At 48.7% G+C, this 27631-nt stretch overlaps 2 protein-coding genes across 6 annotated transcripts; one reads left to right on the forward strand and one right to left on the reverse strand.

The window, feature by feature from the left end:
• The first annotated feature begins 787 nt into the window (after positions 1-787).
• Positions 788-13634, forward strand: shdb (Src homology 2 domain containing transforming protein D, b). Of its 4 annotated transcripts, XM_027025773.2 has the most exons (9): positions 788-1011; positions 1477-1575; positions 1766-2122; positions 3444-3594; positions 6342-6542; positions 10229-10312; positions 10704-10866; positions 11379-11498; positions 12647-13634. In XM_027025773.2, the coding sequence occupies exons 3-9, from the start codon at positions 1784-1786 to the stop codon at positions 12831-12833; spliced, it is 1245 nt and encodes a 414-aa protein (XP_026881574.2). In that variant the 5' UTR covers positions 788-1011; positions 1477-1575; positions 1766-1783; the 3' UTR covers positions 12834-13634. The 4 variants fall into 4 exon arrangements, with proteins under 4 accessions (XP_026881574.2, XP_035379020.1, XP_026881575.2 ...); XM_035523127.1 differs by having other exon boundaries at positions 1477-2122; XM_027025774.2 differs by having other exon boundaries at positions 1477-2122; positions 10229-10303.
• A 3360-nt stretch (positions 13635-16994) lies between these two features.
• s1pr3a (sphingosine-1-phosphate receptor 3a) lies at positions 16995-20580 on the reverse strand. 2 transcript variants are annotated; one of them, XM_035523102.1, is made up of 2 exons: positions 19705-20580; positions 16995-18953 (listed from the first exon to the last, which is right to left on the reverse strand). In XM_035523102.1, the coding sequence occupies exon 2, from the start codon at positions 18857-18859 to the stop codon at positions 17681-17683; it is 1179 nt and encodes a 392-aa protein (XP_035378995.1). In that variant the 5' UTR covers positions 18860-18953; positions 19705-20580; the 3' UTR covers positions 16995-17680. The 2 variants fall into 2 exon arrangements, with proteins under 2 accessions (XP_035378995.1, XP_035378996.1); XM_035523103.1 differs by lacking the exon at positions 19705-20580 and adding an exon at positions 19214-19685.
• Positions 20581-27631: the final 7051 nt, after the last annotated feature.

Raw genomic sequence — 27631 nt, forward strand, 5'->3', positions numbered from 1 at the left:
TTTTGGTGTAATAGGACATTTCAAATTCGTAACCACTTCGAAACGATATGCGTGTTTCCCTAAGCGCATATTTTCACCTACCAATCCTCATATTGGAAACACCGTTAGGTCCCTCTGCGGCTCTTGAACAGTTAGAGGATAGACTAACTTTAATGCAAGCGTCTCGTCCTCCCTTTTTCAGTTATTTCAGTTTTTTTTTAAATTAACCATGCATACTAATACAGGTATCCGAGCTAAAGAGTCTACGTGAATGAAGTGCAGTGTCAACGGCGGCTAAGACAAACACTCAGTCACATCACCTCTGCACCGTGTTTAAGAGTTTTATTACTAATGCCTAAAGGAATTGTGGCTTTCTAATAACAGAAGGCATCAACGATTAAAGTCGCTAAATGAATACATTTTAACTAAAACAGGATAGATATGTCCTAAATATATATAATCGAATTGTGTTTGTTAATAGAAGTAACTAAATAAGGAATCATAACAAACTTGCATTTTTTTCTGGCCTACCGAGTGGATTACATCTATGTATTCCTCCGTATATCAGCTTCAGTTTTGAAACACCCTCCTACAGATGCAAACCATTTTTCTTACCAAAATAACCATTTTGTGTTAACATTTTACGGCAGAGTATAATATTATGGTATTATTATTTTATTATTATATTATTTGTTGTTTCTTTTCTTTCAAATAAATACCGGCTGAACAAAAATAACCCACCTCTGGATACGAGGACTGTGGACCTCCCCTTTAAATGCTTTCGCTCCGTTCACTTTCCAGTGTCTCATTTATCACTTGCTTCCAAACGAGGACTGCGCTGCATTGGGCAGGCGCTCCACACACTCTTGTCTACTGTGGAAAGGCGAAGCGCAAGCAAATATTTGGTCGTTTCGCGGAAAGCGGTTTTCGTGTCCGTATTGAAAATTGCCCTCCGTGCCAATGCTGAATAACGCCAGGACTTCGAAAAGAATGTGGATGTAAACCGAGGCGAACGGGGCTTCTTTGAAAACAGTGAGTGAGAATCTTTCTGCGACCTGGGATGTTTGCGGTAGCCTATTACGGTCTAGTGCCCGATGCAGAATAATGATGCGTGTAAACGCTGTTGCTTGATATGTGGATTGAGCGTTAGAGTTTAAAATGTCCAAATGATTTACATACATGTCCTCCAGAGCCTGGAGAGTGCGTTTGTGCACGTTAGCACATATTACTGACAGCGCAACTTCCTTGCAAAGTTTTAGTTTTTACTGTGTTGTTTTTACACTACAGGAGCATTTGAGCCGTAGTACTGACACTTTCTCTGAGTTCCCATTATTTTACATTTTTGGGTACTGGAGTAACTAGCTATTTTGTCGTATTATTGGGTGAGAAATAAGATGAAATGTCGTTTGGATATGGGATTTGACAGTGAGTATACGTTTATGAGACACGTCTAACACTGTTATAAATCGATAATTGCATTTAAATTTATTCTTACAGGAGGCGACAATTGGGTGCAGAGAGATGAATTCAGTGACAGACGCGGCCCACCTGTGAATCCAGAACTGTCCAGTGCTTTTCGTATTCGACAGCACCGCAGTAATACTGGCCGTGCATTTAGATTGAGAATTTAAAAAATGAATTTAATTTTTACTACCCTCCATCGCGTTTGTAAACTCACACAAAGCCTGGTTGTTTTAAATAACTCTGAGGTCTGACTGCACGCTCCAGTCTACAGGGTAAACAACTGCACTGATTCATTTCTGCTCTGTGCTTGGGTTTGAACCAGTATTGCAAAAAGGCCACGATGGCGAAGTGGCTGAAGGACTATTTGAGTTTTGGGAGTAAGCGAATGCCCCCTCAGCCGCCGAAACCGGACTATAGCGAGAGTGAAATCCTCAAAGCGTATCGCGTGCAGAAGAGCTTGGATTTTGAGGACCCATATGAAGACCACGAAAACAGATCCAGGAACGACGATGGATCCACAGAGGTCCAGAACGCGGGACTCGGCTCTCCGCTGAAGACCTCGGCTCTGGATATGAAGGTGGTATCTCCCAAACATCGGCTCATCAAGGTGGACTCGCAAGACCTTGGTCGGACCAAAATTCTTCTGAGCGCCGTGTCCCTAGAAGAGTCTCCAGAGCCAGTAAGTGAGACACGCCTTCAGCCAGAGCAACGGCATTCAGAGAGTGAACTTTTTATTTATTTATTTATACTATTTTTTTTTGGGGGGGGGGGCAAACGTAGCACGTTATTTAGCTGGGTGCTTGTGGCTGGCGTCGAAGACCAAAAACAGTTCAAACAATCGAATTACAATGCTCGGAGACGCTTCGCGCTAATCCCTTTGTAAACCCCGCATGGATTTCTGACCCCTTTGAACTCCATAGGTGTCAAAGCACTGAGATGTACGCAGGGCTGGGGTACATGAATAATAGATTAAGCCTGCTTAAGGTTGCGCGCAGGCCCCTGTGCGGCTGCTCACCAGAGCCTAAAAGGCCTATTGTTTCCCCAGTGATCAGAAGCACCACACGGGCACAATAGGCACGCACAGTGACCGCCTCCGCGCACGTTAGTACATCTGTGCCCTAAGACGTGCCCTGGCTGCTGGCGCTTTGAACAGGCGCATTGATTCCCTTCGTCCGTTAATCACTGCCCATAATGAGCGAGTTGTTTAGCCTGGCCTGGGGGAGCATGCAATCAGCATTCCTGGACAGATGTGATGCCTGCTATCTGATGGATGCACCGAACTCTTCCGGTGCATAAATGTAGTGGTGCAGTGTGGTTACACCACTTTATGTAAATACTTAATGTTTCATACATCATCTAATTACTTAACCCCAACCCCTACCCTGCTAACAGTGACACCGCTTAATTCCAATTATTCTTATCAATAAATTGTAAAACGGAATAATCCGATCGAGCCTTTGTGCTGTTGTATGATAAAGTAACACAACTGGAGACTGTTGCGTGTGGCGTCAGTGAAGAGCTGGTTTCCCTGAACCTGTGGCGTGCGGCTGTTGTCTGGGGGACCGTATGGCTGCCTTTGTGATTTGTCAGCGTGCCAGTCGCCAGCGGACACCCTCTCTGTGCCTGTGCCGAGAGACAAGCGCTCCTCCGGTGAACTCATCAACGCTCTCCACCGAGCTCCTTCTGCCTCGCACGCCCCCGAGTGGGAGCCAATTTGGCTCCGTCATCTGTGCAGTGGCAGCTCTTTGCTAGACCAGAATGAAAATATGGATTGTAGACCGGGGTTGTGCCTAAAAGAATCACACTAAACACTGTGATACACATTGGCAGTCAGCGGTACTGTATGCCACAGATGGCACGCGGAGTAAGCAACATCATAGTGACCCAGGAATTTACTTTCCTGCGCAGTCTCGCACAAGCTAGGGATTCATCTCCGACTCCGAGCCCCTACTCCTGTTTGGCTTGGGTGTGAGGTCTCACCGAGGTCTCATCTGTCTCAGGTGGTGCCCTCGGCCCCGGCTGTGGGAGACATGGACTACTCAGACCCCTTTGACGCCCGCCGGGACGTGCAGCCTGAGAGCCACGCGGGCACCGCCAGGCCGGAGAACAACGGGTACATGGAGCCCTACGAGGCTCAGCGAGTGCTGGCAGGTCAGTCCCGCTGTCCCGTCGCCGCGCCGTCCCGCCGCTCGGCGCGTTGCGTTTCTGCACGGACGCTTCTCACTGCCTATCTCTTTCCTGTCTGTTTTACCCAACCACAGCGAACAACAGGCCATACTGGGCAGACTAAAAACCTTCTCACGTCCGATACAAGTCGTCTGTGAAGAATTCACACATCGAATATTAAATTAGGACTTGGCTTTGTTTATGAGCGCTTCCACACTAGCTGTGAAACATCTCGTTCTGCTCCACTCTATCATTAATTTAATCAGAGCGGTTTGGTTTCGGGTATTTGACTGGTGCTTTGACCAAGCTTTTAAAGTCGGTTCATTGCTTTCATTTCTACCCGACGACCGCTGTACATAGCCTATATTTTAACTTCCGGGTCTGTTTAACTAGAGAATAAATCTCTAAAATTATTCACAAGGAAATTAAATTCATCATACGGTGGACTTGGTATTAAAAGGCCTTAAGATGGGATCATACAAGCCTATGACCCCAGGACACTAAACACACGGCCTATTGCAGTATCGGCTTTTAGTCGCTGCAGTTATCTTACTGAGTGCAAGCTCTTTCGCTTTTACAGGGGAAATCGGCTCCGTCTCATCTTTGGTTCGGCGTGTAATTCTCCTGCTCTCTGGCTTGCTGTCGCTGTCTTCGGTTAGTGCCTGGTGCTCAGGCTTTCACGCCCGTTTAGAGTTTTGCTTATTCACTGTAGGGTGTTCGGCCATGCCTCTAGAGAGTCCGGCTCCGTGAGTGTGCATGCATGTGCATGTGTCGTTTTTCAGTGTGCGGGCACATGTCCGAGTGTGTGTGTGAGTATGTTTTCCTCAAGTTTTCTTTGGACACACTCATTTCTCCAGTGCGATTTTCACAGGAACCCACGCGGTCCTATCAGCAGTGGCATGTCTGTGAGTGCAGGATATTTTAGGTTCATTTAAGGGGCATTTTTAAACAAAAGGCCCAACGCAGAGAAGCAACGTGGCTGTGCCAGGCCCCTGCTACAATACTGCGCTCATAGTACCGACTGTTGACTGATCCGATCGACCTGCTAGATTTCTCACGACCAGCGTGTGGTGTAGTTGCTTCATGACTGCAGAGCAGTTCGGGGTAATTTGCGTCATCGAAGGAGCGGTTTCCACAACAGCCTTATCGAGCCTTTTCTTATATTGTAACACAACTTGATGCCAGAAGTACTATATCATGGCTTGGCCTAGATCAACTGGTGTCAAAACAACCTTAAAAAGGATCAAAACAACTTGGCGAATATTCTACGGTTTTGACTGAAGTAAATAGTGTATTATCTTTGCACGCAGGGGTTTGAAAGCCGTTGTGTTGTGGTGAACCGGAGATTTGAAATGAAATAGCCTTCTAGACTTTTCCGCAGGTTAAGGTAAAACCTCAGCTATGTATTTAGATAATCACAGAAATGGTGGACATTTTGAACACATCCCTCACCCTCAGTCAGACCCCAACACCACCACCAGCACCTTCTGAGTAGTTAACGTCTGTGCCGAGGCGTCACCTCCGTATGTTCCGCTTACCCCTCGGTAAGTGTCGGAGTTGAGGTGGAGTGGGAATCTCTTGTGTCTGAAGCACTTAACGTCAACATGCCGCCAGCCCCTCCCCCTCACTCCTGGGTCTGTCCCCGGAGGCCTCCCCTGTCGCTATGGAGACTGCTGGGGCGCCCAGCAGAAACAAGTCGTTTGAAGGTTAAAGTTCACCCTGCCCCCCCCAACCAGTTTTCTTGATCTGGTGCTACTACACTCCCTCACTATCGTGCCTCTATGGCGATTGCTTTTTTTCCCAGCGCTGTCGAATGTTTCCTATATGGTGGTTTTTAGCTGTGTGTGTGTAAGCACAACTGCAAGAGGCTATTCTGCGAGAGCATCCTAGTGGTACATCATGACTTGGTATCTCCATGCCAAGTGTGTTATTATTTCAAATGGCATCAACAGAAAGAGAGATGCAGGCTGGAATAGGCAGCTCTTGTTTAGCTCTTGTTTATTCCCCTCACGCGTTAATGGGGACGGGTTTGCGTACTGGCGTAGCGCGTCCGTGTCCGTGTGATGTGCACTGAGAGGCACTCGTGGTTCGTTTTGTGATGCCTCCCATTTTTTGAGTGGAATGCAAATAGAAGAGGCTCCGAAAATAGCTGGAGTTGGAGAGTGAGAGTGAGATGGAGTGAGATGGAATTCGGGTGAGGCGGAGTGATACGAGGTGTTGAAACTCAACATGAAAGCCATCTCTCGCGATCGCCGTTCCAGACTCCCTCGCTCTCCTCCCCAGCCTATCTCACACACAAACACACACACGTTTTGTTCAGCCCCTCCATCTGAAACCACGAGCCTCTGCCAAGCTGCGCAAACACAATTTGTCCCCCCACAGACTCATTCGCCTCCACTCCTCGCCACACATTTTCATAATTAATGGCGCCCGGTGCGGAACCCAGCTGGGCGATGCAGAAATGGGATCGATTTTGCGTCGGGCCCTGTTTTTCCCCTCAACCTGTCTCCATTCATTTGAATAACTGAGTGTGGCTGCCTCATGTCCAGTTGTGGACCCCTGCTGCTCTCTCGGCGTGGACGCGACACGCCCATCCTTCCGCCCTTTCAGACCTTGACCTCGCCGTAACGCCGCCCGGTGAATCCCCTCTCCCCTTAAGTTATGACAAGGCAGCACTGTATGTTGCGTTATTCTCTGCTGATGTTTTAATTGCCACCCGTGTGCTCCCCCAGAGCTTCAGAGGCGTGCCGGAGGCCGGGGCCGAGGGGGCGTGCAGCTGTACGACACCCCGTACGAGGAGCGCGGCTCGGGGCTGGCGGAGGCGCCCGAGGAGGGCCGGGAGAGCAGGCTCCCGCAGGACGACGAGAGGCCGGCGGATGAGTATGACCAGCCCTGGGAGTGGAAGAAGGAGCACATCTCCAAGGCCTTCGCAGGTGAGCGAGGCACCCACCTGGAGATGGAGGGTTGCGGCGGCGGGGGGGATGCCGGGGATGCTTCTGCCGGCAACGCGCTTCGTGCGGTCGGGATCGTGTGGTCGGCGTGGGTTTTGAGGTGATACTTTACATGGCACTTTTGAAAGCTCACTGGGGATATGGCAGGGCTGTACTCTGCTCGCAGGAGCTGGTGTGTGTGTGTGTGTGTGTGCGTGCGTGTGTGTGTGTATGTGTGTGTGTGTGTATCCACAATGTGACTTTGTAAGCACTCAACGAGTAGATGCGCTGCACCGGGGTCAAGCCTGTTTCACTGAGCTATATGAATCACTCCTAAGCATCACCCTGCAACTGTAAAGCACTTACGGAATGAGAGCGCTTAAAGAACCGAGCGCTGTGCGGAATTGCACGAACGCGCCCGCCGGTCCACCTACCATCTCCACCCACGCACCCTCCCTCTTCATCAACCCTCATCATCCTCCACCTCACCCTCTTCCACACGTTCATCAGAGCTGATCACAGGGAGGATCAGAGGGAAGCGGGGCAAGAACCCCGATATCTCCACGTGAATTACAGATGTGGGTGTGTGATGGCGGAAGATCTAGACGTGGCCCACACCTCCTTGTTGCTCCTGCGTGGTGTCAGGCTGGGCCGGTTAGTGAGGAGTCAGCATTCATGTCTCGTGGAGGCGGAGTATGTGCCCGGGGAGATACTTCGGCACACTCGCATGAATAAAAGCAGACGTGAACTCTCACACATCGTCTCGCGCTTCTCAAGCATGTGACGGCCCTGTGCTTCCTCCGCTGGTCTCTGATCGGATGTCACCTCAGTGTCGGCCGTCGTTAAAGTCCCACAGCCGGTGAAGCCTTTTACTGCTAATTACTGAACTAATGATCAAGAGTATAGAGAGGTGTGTGTGTGTGTGTGTGTGAGACCACCTGCCATTGCAGTTTTACGAAATCAAAATGGCCAATTTACAATTTTAATGTGATTACACATGTGTCAGGAAACACATCTGGATTCTGAGCGGAGCTTTCTGGGGTGGAGGTGATTGTGACCAGCAGGGCGGCAGTGTGAGACCTCGGCCATGCCTCCGCACAGTGGAGCGCGAGGGTGGAGTGTTGAGAGAGCTTTTAGTTCCCTTTCATCTGCCGTAGGACGTGCGGGGGCCCGTGGAGGCGTGACAGCGTGTAAGTGCGGTCGTGTGTGTTTCTGTGAGAGAAAGAGCGATGTGCATCCAGGGTTGTCACGCTGCTAGAATCAAAGCTCCTGGGAAGCAGTGCTAGCTCATCTATCAATTTATTTCACTCCCCACCCCCTCTCTCTCTCTCTCTCTCTCTCTGACAGTAATGAAAAGACATGTCTTATGAGATTCTGTCTTTCGTAAGCACACTGGGGAGGAGAGAAGAGCAAGTGAGAAGGGGAGGAGGAGTAATGTCTTACTTTGAAAGAGGAGAGAGAGAGAGAGAGAGAGAGAGCAATGGACGTGGAATAAGTGGAGTAGAGAAATTATGGCCTGAGATGAAACACTGATTAGAAAAGATGACTTGTAGTGAAATAAGAGGGGTGGATGAGTGCCTGCGTGTCACCGCAGGTTCCTGATAGAAGGTGAAAGCTACATTTATTCTTTCAATTTGGGTTTAAATGCTTTCACACTGCGCTGTTTTGGACTACAGCCTAATGGTACGAGCTAAGCTCTCCCCTGGAGAACAGCACTCAGGCCTTCTACTCTCCTGCAGGGAGACATTTCTCCATCTGGTCTGTAATGGACAGTGACATAGCTACAGATTGTCTATCTGTGTTTCAGTATAGCACAGAGATGGCCTCTGTGTGTTAGTACAGAGCTGTGTGCAGGGATGCATGGAAAAGGGTGTGTGTGTGTGTGTGTGTGTGTGTGTGTGTGTGTGTGTGCGCATGTGTGTGCGTGTGTGTGTGAAAGAGAGAGCACCAGTGTACTATATATGTGTCTGTAGTCTGTGAGTTTGTGCATGAGTGGGTGTTTGGTCATGTATGCAAGCACACACACACGTGTGTGTGTGTGTGTGTGTGTGTGTGTGTGTGTGTGTGTGGAGCAAGCACAAGTCATTTGGCAACACCAGCTGACCCTGTGGCCCTATGTCAGCATTACATGGGCCAGGAGGCAGGGAGCCATACAGGGTTGGCCATGTGCTCGGAGGCGTGTCCAGGGGCGTGTCCATGCAGCACCAGGATTGCTCCAGAGCCAAAATGGCTGCTCACGGTCCACACTGAACTGCCATCATCTGCGGGTCAGACAGAGCAGGTCACTGAAAATGTGTGTTGTAGCTTCCCTCCCATAAGAACACATGCTGCCTCTTCTGGTGCTGCAGGTTCACAGAAGTCTAGTTATGCGGACCCTCGCACGCACAAGCTCTTCCCAATCTCTGTAGTAACGCCCATGTTCCCATATGTTTATCTTCTGGTCACGCTCTTTTAGCACACCTATCTGTAAAACTAGATAAAAAACAGATAATAACAGATCGAGTGAAAGAGATTTGCAGATGAAAGCAGAATGCTGATTTAAAGTGAAAACACATGCAGATGACTTTAAACTGGGCTACTGGTTCAAACAGCCTTCTGTGCACAGCTAGAGTCATGTCTGCATGCACCTTCTCCCCCTGTGCGAAGCTGCAGGTGCGGTGTGTGTGTGCACGTCTGTGTGTGTGTGCATGTGTGCGCGTGTGTGTGCGGGCGTGCGTGTGGCTAGGTTAGGAAGGGGGAGGTCATCCTCTGATCCAGTCTGCTCTACCTCTCCACACAGGGTGCGTTGTGTGACACTAGACATCAATAATGCACACAGAGTGAGCAGAGTGAAAGTGCTGTGTGCGTGCGTGCGTGCTCACTCAATAATTAAACAGACAAGCAGGAGATGTATGGGGCAGTCTGTTTCTTTCTTCTATTCAAGCAGTGGTTTAGAAAGAGGGAATGGGGTCATCTTAGCTGGTGGTCTGTTATAAAGCTGTCACACACACACACAGACACACACACACACACAGACACACACACACACACACAGACACACACACACAGACACAGACACAGACACACACACAGACACACACACACACACACACACACAGACACACACACACACACAGACACACACACACTCACACACACACACACACAGACACACACACACACACAGACACACACACACACACACACACACACAGACACACACACACACACACACAGACACACACACACTCACAGACACACACACACACACACACAGACACACACACACACACAGACACACACACACACACACACACACACACACACACACACCCCTCCCCCTTGTCCTTCTGCTCATGTAATCATGTTAAAGGATGTGATGTGACCGTGCAGTACAAAAGCTCAGTGGCTCTGTGCGAGTGTGTGTGTCATACGTGTTGCAAGACGGAGATGGTAATACATTGCTAGTGCACGTATGCTCATCTCCCGAGTTCGTCCCGTGTGCCTGCTGACACCTGCGATTCATGTCCAGTGGCTTTCTGTGTCTCTCTGTTTTTATGCTTTTTATGTTCTGTTTTTTCTTGCGTGCTTCTTACTTCTCCCATCATGTCTGCCTCTTGAAATGTAATAACTCTCTCTCTCTCTCTCTCTCTCTCTCTCTCTCTGCCATTCCCTTGTCTGTACTGTCTCTGGGTCATGACCCCATTCAGGGTCTGATATGAACGGGCTGCCTGAATTGCCCTGGCCTCCTCCGGTAGGCCAGCTGGAGGAGGAGCCCGCCCTGGGTGAGCAAGGTGACCTCTGCTGACTCCCTCCCACTGTCGCGCATATAGATCCTGCTCGATGTCACAGCCTCCCAGCATGGCTACCGTAAAACGAAACTCCATTTCCCAGAAAGCCCCTGTGCCCAGATGCGCCCTCCCACCCGCACCCATTCTGCATCCCTGCGGTGGAGTGAGGTGTAATGTGAATGTAGCATGTGATTTTGCTCCGTCCCCTCAATAGAAAGACTCCCTGTGCTGCTAGCGCCGCTTCCCTAAACCCAGACAAAGTTTGCCGAGCTGCAGAATTAGTCGAAGCGTCAGCGTCAAGGCAAAGTGTTTTGTAACATATATGTTCTCTCTCGCTTCTTTTTAACTTTCGCTCTCCTTTTATCATTTTCTCTCTCTCTCTCTCTCTCTGTAGTGCAGTTTGAGTGTGCGGAGTGGGACCGCTCCTCCTCTCCGGATCGCGCGCGTTCCTCTAGGGCTGCTCTCGTCTCGGGCAGCGCTAAGCTCCGGAAGCCCAGCGAGCCTGCCCCTGTGCTGGGGGAGCGTGTGGACCCAACCCTGCCCCTGGAGAAGCAAGTGTGAGTGCACACAACACACGCCCAAGCTGGCATCACAGCATACATACATGGGTATTCTAACTACAAAACAGGCAGTCATCTGTGACCAAATGGCAGTTGGGGGTGGGTTGGGAAACAGCTCTCCAGTGATTACACACTCCAGTGATTACACACTCTTGTGATTACACACTCCAGTGATTACACTTTAGAGTGGTCTTAGGGAAGCCCTTCCCTCCATGTGTTTTAGGAGGGGTGTGAATCATTTATATGGCTGATGTGTGTATGGTTATGCCATTAGACAGGCCAGTGGAGTGTGTCTGACCTGGAGTCAGCTGTGCAGGCCACACTGTTTCCTTCTCCATCAGAGTCATGCATTCAACAGCTGCTGGGATGGGCCTCCTTATGGTGCTACTGAAGTCCCACCCCCACCAGCATACTACCAGCCAATGTCGTGCAAGCGTTCAGAGAGCTCACGGCCTCTGTGCATGTGGCCGTCGGAGCTGAGTGTGTGTGTGTGTGTGTGTGTGTTTCAGATGGTACCATGGTGCTCTCTCCCGCTCAGATGCTGAGTCTCTGTTGACACTGTGTAAGGAGAGCAGTTACCTTGTGAGGATCAGTGAAAGCAGTCACTCCGAATACTCCCTCTCTCTAAGGTGCAGGTTTCAACACACACACACACACTTACACACAGCACCACCCACCCATCTGTCACTCCAATTGTTTGTCACACATCCACGCGCTAGCCGCTGTTTTGAGTTCCTTTGAATCCAGTTGTTTTCCTGCTTTTCTTCATCGGCATTCATTTCCTTGCCATTGTTTGCTCTATTTACTGCCACAATCCATATCCCCTCCTCCATCCCTCCATCCCTCTCACTCTTCTCATTTTTGCTCCCTGAGCAGTAATCAGACAGGTGAAGCATTCCGCCACTGCACACAATCCTCCTTGCCCTTGTACTAATGAATACGAACGGCCTACTGCAGACTAAACACGCACACACACAAAATCGTGCACTGAAAAATGAGAATATGCTGGTGCACACAGTGAGCACGCTAAGTGATCAGAGATCCTCGTCGAGCCCGGTGTTGGCATCTGCCCCAGAGTGGCAGCTTCTCAACGGGTGTCCATCCACATCCACTTTGACATGAGACCTAACTACAGATCGATGGCTCGCACAGTAAACTGGCCAGTTTAGAAACAGCATTACATTTGACTTATCATTCCATTTTTATCTCATGTGGCATTTGGGTAAAAGGTTTAATAAAAGTGGAGGACAAATATCGATAAACAAAGAACAGTGCGCGCTTTCGAAGCAGACGGTGTCTCCAGTTTGAATCCCCCCACCCGTCGGTCAGTGTTTTGATTCTCACATACTGTACTACAATGACAGTCTGCAGCTGTTTCTATAATTAGAAATCCAGAGGTGTAGACAGGGCCATCTTAAAGGGGAGGCACAGCCTCCGTCTCGGCGCTCCGGGGCATGAGATCACTTTCCCGCTCCCTCGGCCCGCTCTTTGTTCTTCCGGTGGATTCCGCTTTTGCTCGCGGTTCGAGCAGCGCTAACGAGATGCGAGTTGCTGGAACCCGTCCTGGCAGTTGGCTGCTGGAGCTCGACGCTACCCTGCCCGTCCCTGGGAAGTGTTGCTAAGACCATTCAGCAGTTTTGCATTTAGAATTTTTTAATTGCTTCAGCGCAGGAGTCCTTTCACGGATCCTGTTTGTTAACTATGTAGCCATGGCGACTGCAGCAGCAACAATGTGTAACAATGTGCTCTCTCTCACGCTCCTCCCTCTCCACCTCAGAAGCTGCCAAGGCTTCATGCACATGAAGTTTAGCCAATTGAAGGACGGCAAGTACGTTTTGGGCCAGAACAGCCAGCCATTCGGCACCATCCCGGAAGTCATCCACTACTACACCAGGCACAAGCTGCCAATCAGAGGAGCCGAACACTTATCCCTGCTATTTCCTGTGCTGGTACAGACCCTCTGATTGGCGGAGGGTTGTGCCAATATCGTTTCAAGCTTTCTTCTGGATCTGGAACAATTAAAAGACAATGATATCTGCGATGCTTACACAAAATTTTTGGATTTTGGACAAAGTTAAAAATTCTTTTTGACGTTTTCCTACATCAATAAACTAAATTAAATAACAGAATCCACTTGTTTATAGTATGTTTTATAGAACGTATTGTATCACAAGTCTTGTTAAGCTTAAACTGCAGTATTTGACTTCCCAATAAGCTGTATCATTACAGGTCATTACGTTGACCTGCTGCCTGACGTTCTTGCATTACTCTGTCACAATGACCCTTGATTTGTCTGTGCGGGTTAACATTGCTGGTATCTCTGTCCCTCTGGATGCCCACAAACTGGAGACACTGTCCACAAGCCCGTTTAAGGTTACACAGCTAACAAACCTGCCCTTTGATCAACATGGAGATGTTTTCTGTCACATCGTCTTCTAGAAGTGTCTTCTAGACGCCAAACCCCGGTGGCCATTGTTCATTCTTGGCTGCCCCAGAAGGCTTCAGAATTGCTCTTTTATTTCTGTTCTAATGGCTGAACGCTGAAGTCATTTGGGGTTTGGGATTCTGGTTTGTTCATATGGGTGGTCTCAGCTTGGCCTGTCCACGTGTCTGTGACAAGTGTCTTTTTAGTCTTCACCATTGTGCAGAGTTAAGAACGATGTGGTGTTTGAATTCCAGAGAACTTATTGCTACGAGTGTGTTCGCGACCAAGACGTGGTTATGAAAGTGTTTCTTTAGCTGCTGTTATTTTGGTATGTGATATATAATAAATGTTCTCCCTTTAATCCTCTGCACCTTTAAGGCTGGGGCTTCATTTGCCAGGTCAGTTAGACCACACTGAAGTGGAACTGATTGATTAATGTATGGCTTCCGCAGGAGGTGTTTTCGTGATGGACAGCTTCTCCACGTTCGTTCCCAGAAAGTCACATGCACGGCACACCTGTGGCTCTGTCTGTTCCCACACTAGAGGCACAGCGTGTGGAGGAGGGCAGAGTGTTGCATGGGAGCAGACGTGCCCATGCTTTTCCCCATTACTGGTCACGCTTCTCTTCCTCCTTCATTAACTACTTTGTGTGTGTGTGCGTGCGTGCGTGCGTGCGCGCGTGCGCCTCATTCTTTTGGTGTTGCTGGAATGGAGGGGGTTGGGATTGCTTTCCATTACACGGCCGAACGAAACTGATTACTGGTGTAAAAAAGGGGAAAAAACTATGAAACACATTGTTTCTCTTCCTCCTGTACACTACAGACAGGTGTGTGTGCCTCTGTGTGAGTGGGTGTGGGTGTGGGTGACCCTGGCATCAACAGGCGTATTTAGGCCGTGTGGCTGGATGGCGTGTCCAGCTGTCTGTCATCATTTGTGCTGAGGGTGTAGAGATTCATAAATCAGCAGATTCATAAATCAGCTAATTTCTTGGATGTGCTGTGAAAAAATGGCACCTGTGGTCTGTGTGGAGCCAGGAGGCACATGCACACGCACAAACACACACACACACACACTCTTATCCACATCCTTTGAGGCACACATACTCATGGATAGCAAGGACATAGAATACACACATGCACATCCCATTTTCACACACACTGATGCGGTCTCCACCCATTAAGTAGAGTCAGACACCCCCTAGAGAAATTGCTTGCTAGTGGCTTCTATGTTGCTCACAGCTGTCCACAATACACATGAACACACACACACACACACACACGCACACACACATACACACACAGTGTATATATAAAGTGCTCATACATGCATGCAAGAATTGCCACAAATGAGCCGCATACATATACACACATTTCCTTTTGCCACAGACTGACACCCTAATCCCTCAGGCATGCTGGAGACGTACGCATGAGTCTGTCTGGACAGGTGTGTGGGCTAGCCTGTAACCGGAGTGCTCACAGCTGCCTTAGCGAAAGGGGGGGGAGGGGCTGTAGTTACTCGGGGGGGCAGCTTAGCCCGCTACGGCCATCATTTGGTCAAAGAAAAGCCTGCATGGTGCCTCCAGAACAAGGGGCGCTGAGCTGTCATTTGTGTTATAACGAGGTCCTTTACTCGTCGTGAGCAATTACGCCGCACAATGAGGGACACACGTCTGCGCCTCATCCCGGACGGAAGCCCGCGCGCGAAACGGCGGGCGGCGTTGTGCGCGACGAAGGCCCTTTCTGCTTTGTGTGCTCCCGGAGAGCAGGGGGTTGTGCTGCCTGGCCGCCACGCTGATATTCGACCTCCGGGTCCCACCCCAGCCCCTGACACACGAGCAGTCCTGTGTAGCTTCTGTGCTCTGATCCAGTTCTCTCACTGGCTCATGTCAGCTACACGGACCCGCGTCAGGCTAAAACTGCTACTTACACCCCCGCATCGGTTCCCCCGCTGTCTGTTTTGTTTAACCAATAAAGATGTAAAAAGCAACGACTGATCCCAGATCACGGATCCTCTCGATACAAGTTTGGTGTTCTGTGCGGTCTTAAATATACGCTGTTGTTCTGAAGAGGCAGAATGCTCTTTGAAATGAGTGAACGTCTGTCTAGCATTGCTTTACTGGGGCGCTCGTGGCCTAAGAACAGGGCTCAGTGCCACAGACCATCCCCTCACCATCCGAGAAAAGAATTAGACCTGACACACAACTAGAGACATCCTACCATAATGTTTATCTATAGAGAAGAATAATTGAGATCATCTGGTTTCCAGACCTGGGCTGCCTTCCCCCTTCATCACACACACACACACACACACACACAAAGCACAAAAACCCACTCGCGCTTTCTCCTCCAGCCCTCGAGAGCTTGTTAAAAGTGACCTCCCGCTCAGCTAATGGCAGGCCTCCAGTCTCTGATGTTCGCTGGCGTGCCCCTGAGCTGCGGCGGCTCCAGATGGAACCATTGTCGGATCCGAGAGGCGGGCCGGGCTGGGGTGCCATGCCGGCGCGTTCTTCCTCGGCGGGCCCCCTCCGACCCGACAAGCGTGGTGCACAGATGAAGATCTCCCGTGAAGGAGCGCGCACAATAGCCTCCCCAGCCTGGCTTTCCTTTCAGCGCAGGGCAGAGACTGTTGAGGGAGGGAGGGTGCCGTATGAGGTAAGTGTCTAATGCCTCTCTGAAACCCCACACGCACACCCCCACCTCTTTGCCAGTCTGGTGGGAGTTGGAGAACACATGTAATGTTTCCCTGTGTCCCTGTTCTTTGTTCCCGTATGTTTTCATGACCAACATGTTCCAAATGACATTAGTAATAGCAGCCAGTGTGGCGATACAGGCTATGCAGTGTTATCATACTGCTGGTGTTACACTGAAATTGGACTACTGAAGGTACTTTGTGAATACGTGAACATGCAATAATCAATTTGACAACGTTCCTTACATCTAAGTGTCTTTGTATTATATTAATCTCCTTATTATTTTTTAGCTTTAATAACCAGAGAATGAGAGAGATAGAGAGAGAGAGAGAGAGAGAGAGAGAAAGAGAGAGAGAGAGGGAGAATGCATAAGTATTCCATATTAAATGTCATATCTGTCAACTACCCACAATTCCAAAATGTCAACCTGTCGTTGCATATAAAGACGACTATTTAACACCTCTTCTCAGAGAACGTCTTCAGCTTTTCTGTTGTATGTGCTGGTGGACGTTACCAGCCACCTGTTAGGTAGAACTGCACACAGCACGAAAGACGGCAACGGTGTTTTATACTACGTCCATGCAGGCTGTTGTACAGCAGAGCGAAGATTGTCTCAGAGGTTAACATTTATTTTCCACATTTTGCCACAAAAGTCAAATCATCAAATAGCTAAAGATCCATATATCTACTATTATTTTTTCGACTACATTTTCCATGTGGCTAAAGCGTGACATGCCTGAATCTATTTGGACGAATTGAACATTGCTGCGGTGGTATTCTGCCAAAGGTATTGGAGAGAACGAGACTGGATCAGGAACCGATCAAAGAACGGCTCGGCCTCGACTCCAGTTGGTCTCATTTTCAGTGTTCCTGCAGCTCCCTCTAGCGGTCAGATATTATCTTACACCCTAAATGAGAAGAACGTCTCTTAACAGTTTATCCAGATCTCCGTATTACGTTCGTAGTAGTGTACACATGCGGGTTGAGCATGAAGAGTCGTTAAAGAATAAATAACTTTAACCATGCCCACTTTAATCACCAGGTGTAATATGAGCTTCTGCGAAATCTAAATGATGCTTTTGTCCGGATAGGAACAAAGCAGCAACATTAAAAGCAGGATGGCAAGGTATTTCACTCACACACACACAGTTACAATGCAACACTGGAATGGTATTAGAATATAAATAAGGCTATATAATAAATTCTTATGGAGTGGCTATATGTAGTGGCTCTTTTTTTAATGTACCTTAGACGTCTAGTGTTATTTAACAGCTACAAGAAATGGACATTAAACCACAGAATTAATTTGAGTAGACGTTTGTGCATATGCTGTATTTCACACAAACATTCTTTATCTATTTCAAGGTAATGCCTTCCGTACAGATAATGCCTTCCGTACCACTTCCGACCTACTGAGTTATACTCGTACTCCTAGATTTGTGTGTCTCTCCTTGTCTGTTAGGTCCGTTAGGTAGTTCATATTAAATATAGTGAGCTCACTGGAAGCAAACCCGTATGTTTCGGTTCTCGCCGAGCAGCTTCGCCTAAATGAAAACACTTAGAGGCTGATGGAAGTTCAGCAACTGCTGGTCAACACGTAAATCCACTGCCGCACATACCCAGCAGTCGAGAGCGCCCCGGTCCCGACCCCTTCTGTCTGCTCCGTCCTGAAGCATCCGATGAGTCCGACGAACATGTCAGAACTTGCCCAGCGAAGGCAGCCTCCCGGCCTTGACCAGCACCACGGACAGGAGGTCCGGGTGGGTAAAGGCGGGAACGGAGGCGTCCTCCGTTTGTCGGCAGGGGTCAGCCGGGATGCACGCTCCGCCCTTCATCGAATTGAACCTGTTCGCCCCGCCCCCCGTCCCCACGATGCTGGAGTTTTCGGCGGTGGGGAAGGCGGTCTCCGGGAGGGGCGGAGCCCCGTGCCGTCCGCCGCCGCCGTCCGCCGCCGCCCGGCAGCAGCAGCAGCACAGCAGCCGCATGAAGGCGGCGCGCATCTCGCGGCTGGTCAGCGTGTAGATGAGCGGGTTGAGGGCGGAGTTGAGCACGGCCAGGGCGATGAACCAGTCCACCCGGTAGAGCACGGAGCAGCGCTCGGCCTCGCAGCCCACGTCCAGCAGCAAGAGCAGGAAGAGGGGCGCCCAGCACACCACGAACACCCCCAGCACGATGACGACGGTGCGCAACAGGGCCAGCGAGCGCTCGGACGGCCGCGAGCTCACGCGCCGCCCGCTCGACTTCACCAGCCTGTAGATGCGCACGTACAGCACCACGACGGCCGCCAGCAGCGCGCTGAACACGCTCACGCAGAACGCCACGTAGCTCTTGGCGTAGAGCGGCAGCACGGTGGAGCACTCCGGCAGCCGCTCCAGGCAGTTCCAGCCCAAGCTGGGCAGTGCGCCGATCAGGAGCGAAATGGCCCAGCAGGCGGCCAGCAGCGCCAGCAGGCGCCCGCGGCCCCCCGCCTCGCACGGGCGCACGCGGGCCATGGTGGCGTGGCGCTCCACGCCCACCGCCAGCAGGCCGAACGTGGACGCGCTCAGGGCCACGAACACGCTTCCCTCGCGCGCCAACCACTGCGCCGGGGTCAGGTAGTACGTGCGGTTGCCCGACGTGAAGATGTTGACGGCGTAGGCCGCGCCCGCCAGCAGGTCGGACAGCGCCAGGTTGCCGATGAGAAGGTACATGCGGCCGTGCAGGCGCTTGTTCCAACGCAGCGCCAGCAGCACCGTCGCGTTCTCCAGCACGATCAGCACGCACACGACAAGCAGCATGGCCGTCTTGCACACGTCGCTGCTCCTCGGTCGAGCCCACTTTCCCGAGTGGTTGTAGTGGGTCACGATTATCCGGTTCATCCCCGGTTCCAGGTCCATTCTACCGGCGATTCCCGTTTCAAACAGCAGAGGACGTCTGTGTGTGGATAACGTTATTCCAGCGAGATGCCTCAGACATAATTGTGGTGGGGATCTGTTGGCCATAACATAAATACGCAAAACATAGCATAGATCAGTAGGTTTCGTTGTTATGCGTTAGTTACAAACTAATAGATTCATAGTCTTAAATAAATTCTATCATTCAAAAAGACAAATTCAGTAATAGCTAATTTCTTCAAACAGTAGTTTGCATTTAAATTAGCCAAGCTTTTGGACAGCATCATAGAGAACACCTTCATATTTACACCGGGTTGAGCACCGGGTTGGCAGACGCTTTTATCCATAGCTACTTACTACTTTCGATCATGTTATAGAAGTAGGCGAGTAGAGTGTTGGGAGTCTTGTACAGTGACTTATTGGAAAAGCAAACAGCTCTTGCCCAGACATGGACTGAACCCCGAATCCCACAGGAGATGCGGCGAATTAATTTTTAAAAACCCGTTACGTAAAGCACGATTTTGTGAAGAGGAGTAAGTTTGCTACGATCACGAATTGCAAGCAGCAGATAACATTTCGCTAAAGCTGTTCTTAGACTTAATGAGACTACACCGCAGACGTTCCAAATCCTGAAATTCAGTCATGTACATATATTGGACTACACGAAAGAACACTAAACTACATTTGCATAACATTTGTAAAGCAGAATGTAACTTTAAACTCTGTCACTTTAAACTCTACATGCCTCTGTTCTGGCGCATTTTGTGTGAGGTAATGCTGTGTGAACTGAGTTAGTGAAAGTCAATGTGGTTTTTTTAAACAAGCAAATGACAGGTTTCTTGACTTACCTGTTAGGTATGCCACCTCGAGCAATGCAGGGAAAACTCCATCTTGGTCTTGTAGTTGCTTGATTGATTCTTAGTGTTTAAAATATTCAAACCAAAAAATATGTCAGTGCTCACTTCAGCAGACTACATCACTAATCTTCGCCGTCTGCTCCAAGCCATGTCTTCTAAACATCGATTTTGTCAGTGTTGCGTGTGCAGGATTTTAATGTCACTGCACGAAATAACCTTCGTGTCGTCTTCGTATCGTCCCTCGGTACCTGCGCAGCGAGCTGCCCCGGGCGGAGGCTGGAGTTAAGTGCAGATTATTCAAAAGCCCGCACGTGTCTGGGCAACTGGTGGAGTTTTTGTTTTTAGTTGCACTTCCACCCACGTGCACGCGGAACATTGCGTGCCCCGACGCCTCGCACCGTTTGAAGGGGGGGGGGGGTTTGTTTCTCAATTATATTTTTAACAGGAATTTCATCTATAGGATGTCACGACACTCGTGGAGCATGACTCTCATGCTATTTCGTAACGTTTAATGAATTTTTAGTTGAGGTTTATTGATAGTTTATAAAGGTCCTGTTCTTTATCTGGCCTGTTCGAGTGAGCTGGAACTGCACTTTTTGGACACGCCGAAAGAAAAACACGGCGATGCCTTTAAGCTGAGTTCAAAACAAAAACAAATGATGTCCGTGGGAGAAAAAAAAAAAGATTTCTTTGTTTTTGTATTGCTGGTACCTCACTTTATCTTGGCTTCACAAAACATTTTCCATGATGGCAAGCCAAGACCCTCGACTTACAACACTCTGTTCTTTGATCAACATGACTTATTATGTTTTAATTAAAAATGATGACTTTACGCTGATGTTCCAGTTTGGGAGCCATAGGTCATCTCTCTCCCACAAATGTACTTGTCTAGACTGTATTTGTATACATTTTTGTGTGCACCCACGTATAAACACACACACACACACACACACACACACACACACACACACACACACACACACACACACACACACACACACACACAGACATATACACGCATCATCATGCAAGAAGAGTTCTTCCTGAGGGCACACCATAATACACACTGACTGCCTAAAACATCCCCCTGCAGTGTTAAAATGAGCTAGGGCTTCACCAGAATGAGAGCAGCACAAATAAACAGCCTCCTTGCACCTTCCGTTCCTTTATTGCTCCGGAGTAATTTCTGTCCTGCCCTTGTCTGCATCTGCGCTCCCATACTTTAGCCAGACCGATCTTTCCCATAGGACCGGGTTCATTCCAGGGATCAGGCCTGGCAAATATGTGCAGACAAAGGAATGCTGGAAAGAAGGGGGTGTGGAGAGGACTGCTATCGTGATCCAGTATTCCTAAGGGCTCAGGTCTCTGCTCCTGCCTCAGCTGCGACTGTTGGGCCATGCCCACTGTGGAAGTTCTCACGCAGGCTAGGCGCCCACCGTGGAAGTTCTCACGCAGGCTAGGCGCCCACTGTGGAAGTTCTCACGTAGGCTAGGCGCGCCCACTGTGGAAGTTCTCAGGCAGGGTAGGTGCCCACTTTGGAAGTTCTCAAGCAGGGGAGGTGCTCACTGTGGAAGTTCTCAGGCAGGGTAGGTGCCCACTGTGGAAGTTCTCAAGCAGGGAGGTGCCCCCTTGGGAAGTTCTATGGCACTCTGGCAGCTGGATGGAGATATGTTATGGCTGTAAAGATTGAGGATTACCGCGCACCCGGTCCCCTCAGTGTGGTTTCAGCTGATGAATGGGTCTAGCTGAGGCTACTGTTTGCTTTGCTAACAATGACTCTGATGTGCTGACAAGACCGAGTCAATAATAACAATACTGACAGAAAACTGGGGCTTTGCCAATTCTTGAATGTTGCCGAGAGGCTGAGGCCTGAACGTGGATCATAATGGCCTGCTTCGGTGAATGCGCCGGACTTAATGACTTACTAGCTAGTTTATGAATTACGGGGTGAGTCAGGGCCCACTAGCACAGAGCTCAGTGGTGAGAAGGCTTCTTTGGAATGTAAAATTTTGTGGGAACCGGAAAGGTATGCGTGCATGCGTGAGTGTGTGTGTGTGTGTTTTCAGAGAAAGAGATGGAGGAATGGTCTCTTGGGCCTTCACCTCTCTGCACCAGGCTCATTTCCCATTTGCCCCCCCCCCCCCGCCTCAACCCCACCCCACCCCCCAGCTGGAGTCTCTCCCTCCCCTCTGCGTGCTCCGACACTTACGCCAGAGCGGCACATCCTGTTCACGCTCCCGGTGTGCAGCTCCTCATCCGTTCCCATCAGCAGCTCCTTTTCCATCGTCATGACTTCACCACGGCGACAGACAGAAGCAGGCTCCCTTTGTCTTGCCCGTTATCCTCTACTGTGACCGCCCCTTTGAGTTCAGTAAATTACCAAATCAGCATATTTTCTTCGAGTGACCACTGACCACAACACGTTGGGCAGGTAGTATCTCAGCTGCATTCCTTTCTGACCAGGTATTTTCCAAAAGAGGGTCGTAATTGAAGTTTGCAGGTCTACAGGAGATGATAAGGTATCACTTGAGCGTGCGTTCTTATCTCTCATCTGCTGGTAAGGGGTCCCATCTCCCAGAGCCCAGGAACCGTGTGAGGAACAGCAGACATTTGAGAAATTTGTCATGCCAAATATAGTCAATATGAGCCTCAGCAAAGCAGAAGCCAATCTGTGTCTAAAATGTTCATCTCAATTCCAACTTGTATGCTGTAGTGGGAGAGGTTCTAATTTGTAGAGCTCTGTGAAGTCAGGGAAACACATCAAATATATGTCTGCACTGAGGCACTGAACATATTAAGGGACAGTAGCATGCCCCTGTATGTGTTGGGAAAAAGAGACTATAAAGAATACTAAAGAAACAATAAACAACAGTGCTGTTCTTTACAACAGTAAAGAAACTGCCGACAGCTGTGAACTTTATGAACTTGAAGTTCTCAGAAGTGGTTTGATGTTGGTAGCATTCACCATTGCACTGGTCCTTTGGCTCTGTTTACATGTAATGTCTTCCCGGTTACAGTATGTACTTTTATTTGAACGGCATTTTCCTTAAATCACATTTCTAACACTAAATAAAGTTCTGCCCTTTGCCTTTTAAAATAACTTGGACCTCTTTCATGTAAACAACGAAGCCCTTTGAAACCATTCATTCCAGTCTTAGCATTGGCTGAGGATTCGGAATGCTTTTACAACCCGAATGTATGCGTGCGTGTGTGTGTGTGTGTGTGTGTGTGCTCGTGTGTGTGTGTGTGTGTGTGCTCGTGTGTGTGTGTGTGTGTGTGTGTGTGTGTGTGAGAGAGAGAGAGAGAGAGAGAGAGAGAGAGAGAAAGAAAGACCCTTAATTGCATTAATTGTGGACACTTTGTGATGTGTAGGAGTTGCTTGTGAGTTGTTTAAGCTCATGTCTCACCATACAGCTTTTGGTCAAATAAATTTTGCCTCCACACAAACAGATTTCGGTGCATGAGTGGGTTTGGTGGTGAATATACGTGTGCAAGTGTTTGTGTGTGAATGTCCTCTGTTTCCATCTACCCCTTGTCCGTTTAGCTGTTCTTGCAAGGTTCTGGGTTGGAGACAGACAGACCTTCCCCAGAGCACAGAACCAGAGCCTGAGAAAGCCCTTCCCAAGGTCATCCACTCCTGCACTCTTGGCTTGTCCGTATGCTACGTATCTGCACTTAGCCTCTCTTCTATCAGATGGGAGCCCTTTCGCCTTCAGCGGAGGAGTCTGGCATGGCCTGTCATTTTCTCAGGACCACAGGGGAGGATGGAGCAGGCGCTTGGCTCTTCTGACGATGGGCTCTACAGGGCCACAAGTCCCCATATAAAGCAGACAGACAGATATGTGCAAAGGCAGCACGTGCCCTGTCGACCTGAGCCACTGTTTATCGCTAAAGGGTAAGACTATGGCAGATTTGGGGCCTAGCCAATGCCCCCTCCGGCGCCGTGGCACCGGCCGTCCAACCAAGAGGCTTTCCTTTGTCAGCCATGACATCCCATTCACTGGAGACCAATAAGATACAGAATCGGTGGGTTTCCAAAATGAGGTTATTGCCCCTGTCTTGTCCATCATCTGTAGCTTGCACAGTGTGAGCTCCTAAGCTTCATGCCTGTAACAGAGCTGCCTGAAATGAGACATAATCAAGGCAGCGAAGAAAATGATAGAATTGAACCACTAGAGAGGTAGACAGTGATGTGGGAATGAGAGACATGAAAACTGAGCTGACATGCGATTGGACTGACTAAATGAAAGGATCTGGTTTTTGAGTGGAACGAGGTGCAGTGTAATATTATGTTTTCAAGCCATAATAATCTTATGGGTGAACTTTCCATTATGCCACGGCAGGTCCTCATTGCTTCCTGGAAGAAATGGTGCTTAATTTTCCTAAAATTAATTTTGATAATTGTAGCTCATAGCTTGTGTGGCTTATATACGTAAGTAACTCAACTGGCATCATTACCTAGAATCAAGTACTGATAAGCAGCCATCATCTTACAATCGTTCTTCTTCCAGTCCACCCCAAGAATTCATCCACTTCTTGTGGTCAGTGTGGTACTGTCTGTCCTGCATATTTTCCACTGCTTATAAAACAAAAATGCACCACAAAATTCCATGCTGGACTCTCCTTCATGTGATGGAAATTCCTCCACACGTCTGAAGCTAAACATGTTCGAGCAGTTCCTCTTGGTGAGATGGGTCTTCATGGCCGAACAGATCTTCGTGATCATTGCTCGCTGGGTCCAAACGTTTTTGCCCTGCGTCTTGCAGCCAGATTCAGCCGTTTAAAAGTCGAAGAACGTTCTCACGGAGCTCCACGGGGCATCTGCAGGGCACATTTACCCCTCTCTGCCCCCCGCGTCTGTTTATGCTGCCCAGGTCAAGAGCAGCAAAGCCAGCCTTCCTGGTTTAGATCTGAGTTGGCAGGGTCCCTTTATGAAGGAGAGCCTGGTGGTGATCATACTCCAAAGGGTGATTAGAAAGACTCCCTGTCTAATGTGAATGTGTGCGCATGAAGATGGTGGATAGAAATGGGGGGAGAACAGAGAACGGAGCGTGAAAATAAACCCGGGGTGCAGTTGGAAGGTGAGCTAAATGGAGAGACAGAAAGAGAGAGATAGTGATAGAGAGAGCGAGAGAGACAGAGAAAGCGATTCATCACGTTGGGCCAATTTGTTTCTGGCATCATCTCTCACCTCTGAGCACCCCAGTTCCCCTGGAGTCATGAGCACTGAGACCTCTGCACAACTACTCTTGCCGTATTCTTACTCTTGCGAGACCGAGAGCAGATGAGGTTTGCGTGAAGTTCCAGATTACAGTCATGCACTGCTTCTAGAGGAAAGATAAATGTGTGCTGACCACGATTCCAGCTCCTGCATCAAGTTATGTTGCGCATACCCATGTGTAGAATGTCCCCAAATAAGTACAACAGGTTTGTTTTTATATGACAGCTAAACCAGCAGTTTATAACCAAAAAAACTTAAAATGAACATTTTAGTTAGTTTGACTGCCTGAGGATTTATGATTTATGAGTCATATACTTTGCCTTTTTATTAACGTTCTACTTTCTAAACCCTCAGAGAGGTTTAAAAGCTGAGGGGGGGGGGGGGGGGGGGGGGTATTTTTAGAATACGTAGAACAGCACGCCCAAAACAGTCCACCCTGAAGTATCTCCCGGGAACTAGCTTTATCATGGCTGTGCTGCCTTGGATCAAACCAGGGCCCCCAGAAAGGCTAGTGGGATCTAGCGGTTTCAGTGCTACATCCTCGCCAAAGAATTATTTTCCCTGGACGGGATCCAAGAGATACCGAGGCCTCGTCAGGACTGCGCGCCAGGCTTCCCGCCCCAGAGCTGCTGCCGGTCGGTTAATTCTTCGAGTTTAGTCGAGGTCGGTTTAACCGAACACGTTGCTCTTATGTTTCTTTTGTTTCGAAAATCAGATGCCAGTATATTTGTCATTTTGCTTGCATATATTATTTACTACAGGTTATCAGCACAAGTCAATATTTGTTCTCATGCCTTATGTGTAGTGTTCTCAGATTCTAGTCTTGGAAGCCTGTGTAACTGCATGGTCCAGAATCTCTCCTGCTCCTGCACACATAATCTAACTCATCACACATCACATTTAATTAGCCATGGGCAAGATACATTAGGGCTGTAGCTTTCTGGGATTCAAGTTTTAAGTTTTTTTGAATATTCAATCACTAGGTATTTGAATATTCAATCACATTTCTTATTTCAATAATAAAGAAAATCCGTCCAAGTCCGTAGAGATCTCTGTTGGTTCCATCGGAATGGCGGAAATATTTTATGGGTTTTTTAAAGCGAAACACCCAGCAAAGCAGCAACTGTTCGTTATTTCCTGAACTGTTATTCCTCTCAGTAAAACTCCCACATCTGTGGAAACGACCATTACAAGAATCATAGGAGCTTGCGACAACCTGCCCAGTAATATTGTATGGAAGGAAAACCTGTCCTGATTGGGTGAAAATTCCTCACAAGTGAGGAATTGTGTGGCAGGCCTGTGACTAGTGTGTGTGCGCGTGCATGCACAGGTCCTCCAAGCGTGTGTGAAAGGCCCGTGTGTCTGCACCCGGGTGACTTAATGACATTACTTATTGCCCAAATCACTCTCAACCTGCAGTGTGCATGTGGAAAAATAACACGAGAAAATCTTCAACACAGAATCTCTTGAGTCACCTCATACTGAAGTGGGTGTATCCAGTGACACGTTTATGGTCCTCGAATCCAAAAGACCACATTACTCCTATATATAATTCTATCAACATTGTTTGTTTTCTTCTTGGAAAATTGTAATGGTTTCAGACAACGCTAGATGCAGAGTGCTAACACACGCATCAGCATGGCTCTGGATTTGCCACGTGTGTTGATTCTAATTGGATTTCTTTGGACGTTACGGTCCTTCATACATCACCCACGTGTTGCCTCCCCTCCGCTGACTCCCTGTAGTGGCTTACGTGCCTAATGCCACAAAGAAGACAAGCATCACGACTCTTCTCTGTCCTGGCACACAGGTGCAGGAGTGAACTTCCACTGGCTGTCGGTCCAGCTGACTCACTGGCGGCCTTTGAGACTGAAGTCTCACTTCTCCACTGAGTCACTAAGCACTTAAGCACTTAAGAAAAAACCCATTTACTGACTTTTCCACTCTAGCTTGGGCTTTGGCCTGATAGTATTCTTAAAGCCGGTCTGTCTGTGCTCACCTGAGGACATATGTTGTTACAGACTACAAAGCACTTCTGTAAATCGCTCTGGACAAGGGCATCAGACAAATGCAAATGTGTAAATTTATATACATTCAGATGTGAATACAGGTTACAGGTGATCAGAGTGAGAGGAAAGAACATTCTGGATCACTGTTACGTTTGTATAGGGCCTTTCTCAGACTCAAGGATGCTTCACCAGATATCTGGCTACAGAAGACAGAAAACTCCAAGACATGCATCTATCATTTCTCAAAACTGCCTTAAACGCACACAAGGCTATGTGTGGGCATGTTTGTAAACACAGCAATGGGAGGAAATATTTTTGGTTTTTATTGTAAGATTGAAATGTGACGTCACTGCTATGCATTGTGCTGTCAAACGTCATTCACCATTGGACTCGGTTGGACCAGAATCTTGAACCCTGTCAACCTTAATTAGCCATCAGTGATCTGTTTTTGACCAAATGGCAGGCGATAGCTGGATGTGGGAGCAGTTTTCCTCAGCTTCCTTGAATAAAGTGCCTTTTCCAAAACTATAAGCACAAATCCACACAATACAGTAAAATAACACTATCGGTTTAATTTTATTTTCCGACTATTCAGTTTGTAGGACATGAACCTTAAACTGATGAGTCAAAAACAAAAAAAAAAGGTCTGTGGTAGAAATCATTACCATTGTTATACATGTGCAATAAG

Source organism: Electrophorus electricus, chromosome 26 (genome assembly GCF_013358815.1).
Source record: "Electrophorus electricus isolate fEleEle1 chromosome 26, fEleEle1.pri, whole genome shotgun sequence".
NCBI classification, from domain to species: Eukaryota; Metazoa; Chordata; class Actinopteri; order Gymnotiformes; family Gymnotidae; genus Electrophorus; species Electrophorus electricus.

Coding starts and splice junctions, on each gene's coding strand:
- shdb (XM_035523127.1), top strand. CDS start 1,784: ATGGCGAAGTGGCTGAAGGACTATTTGAGTTTTGGGAGTAAGCGAATG. Junction 2,123..3,443: donor TAGAAGAGTCTCCAGAGCCA/GTAAGTGAGACA, acceptor CATCTGTCTCAG/GTGGTGCCCTCGGCCCCGGC. Junction 10,867..11,378: donor CTGCCCCTGGAGAAGCAAGT/GTGAGTGCACAC, acceptor TGTGTGTTTCAG/ATGGTACCATGGTGCTCTCT.
- s1pr3a (XM_035523102.1), bottom strand. CDS start 18,859: ATGGACCTGGAACCGGGGATGAACCGGATAATCGTGACCCACTACAAC.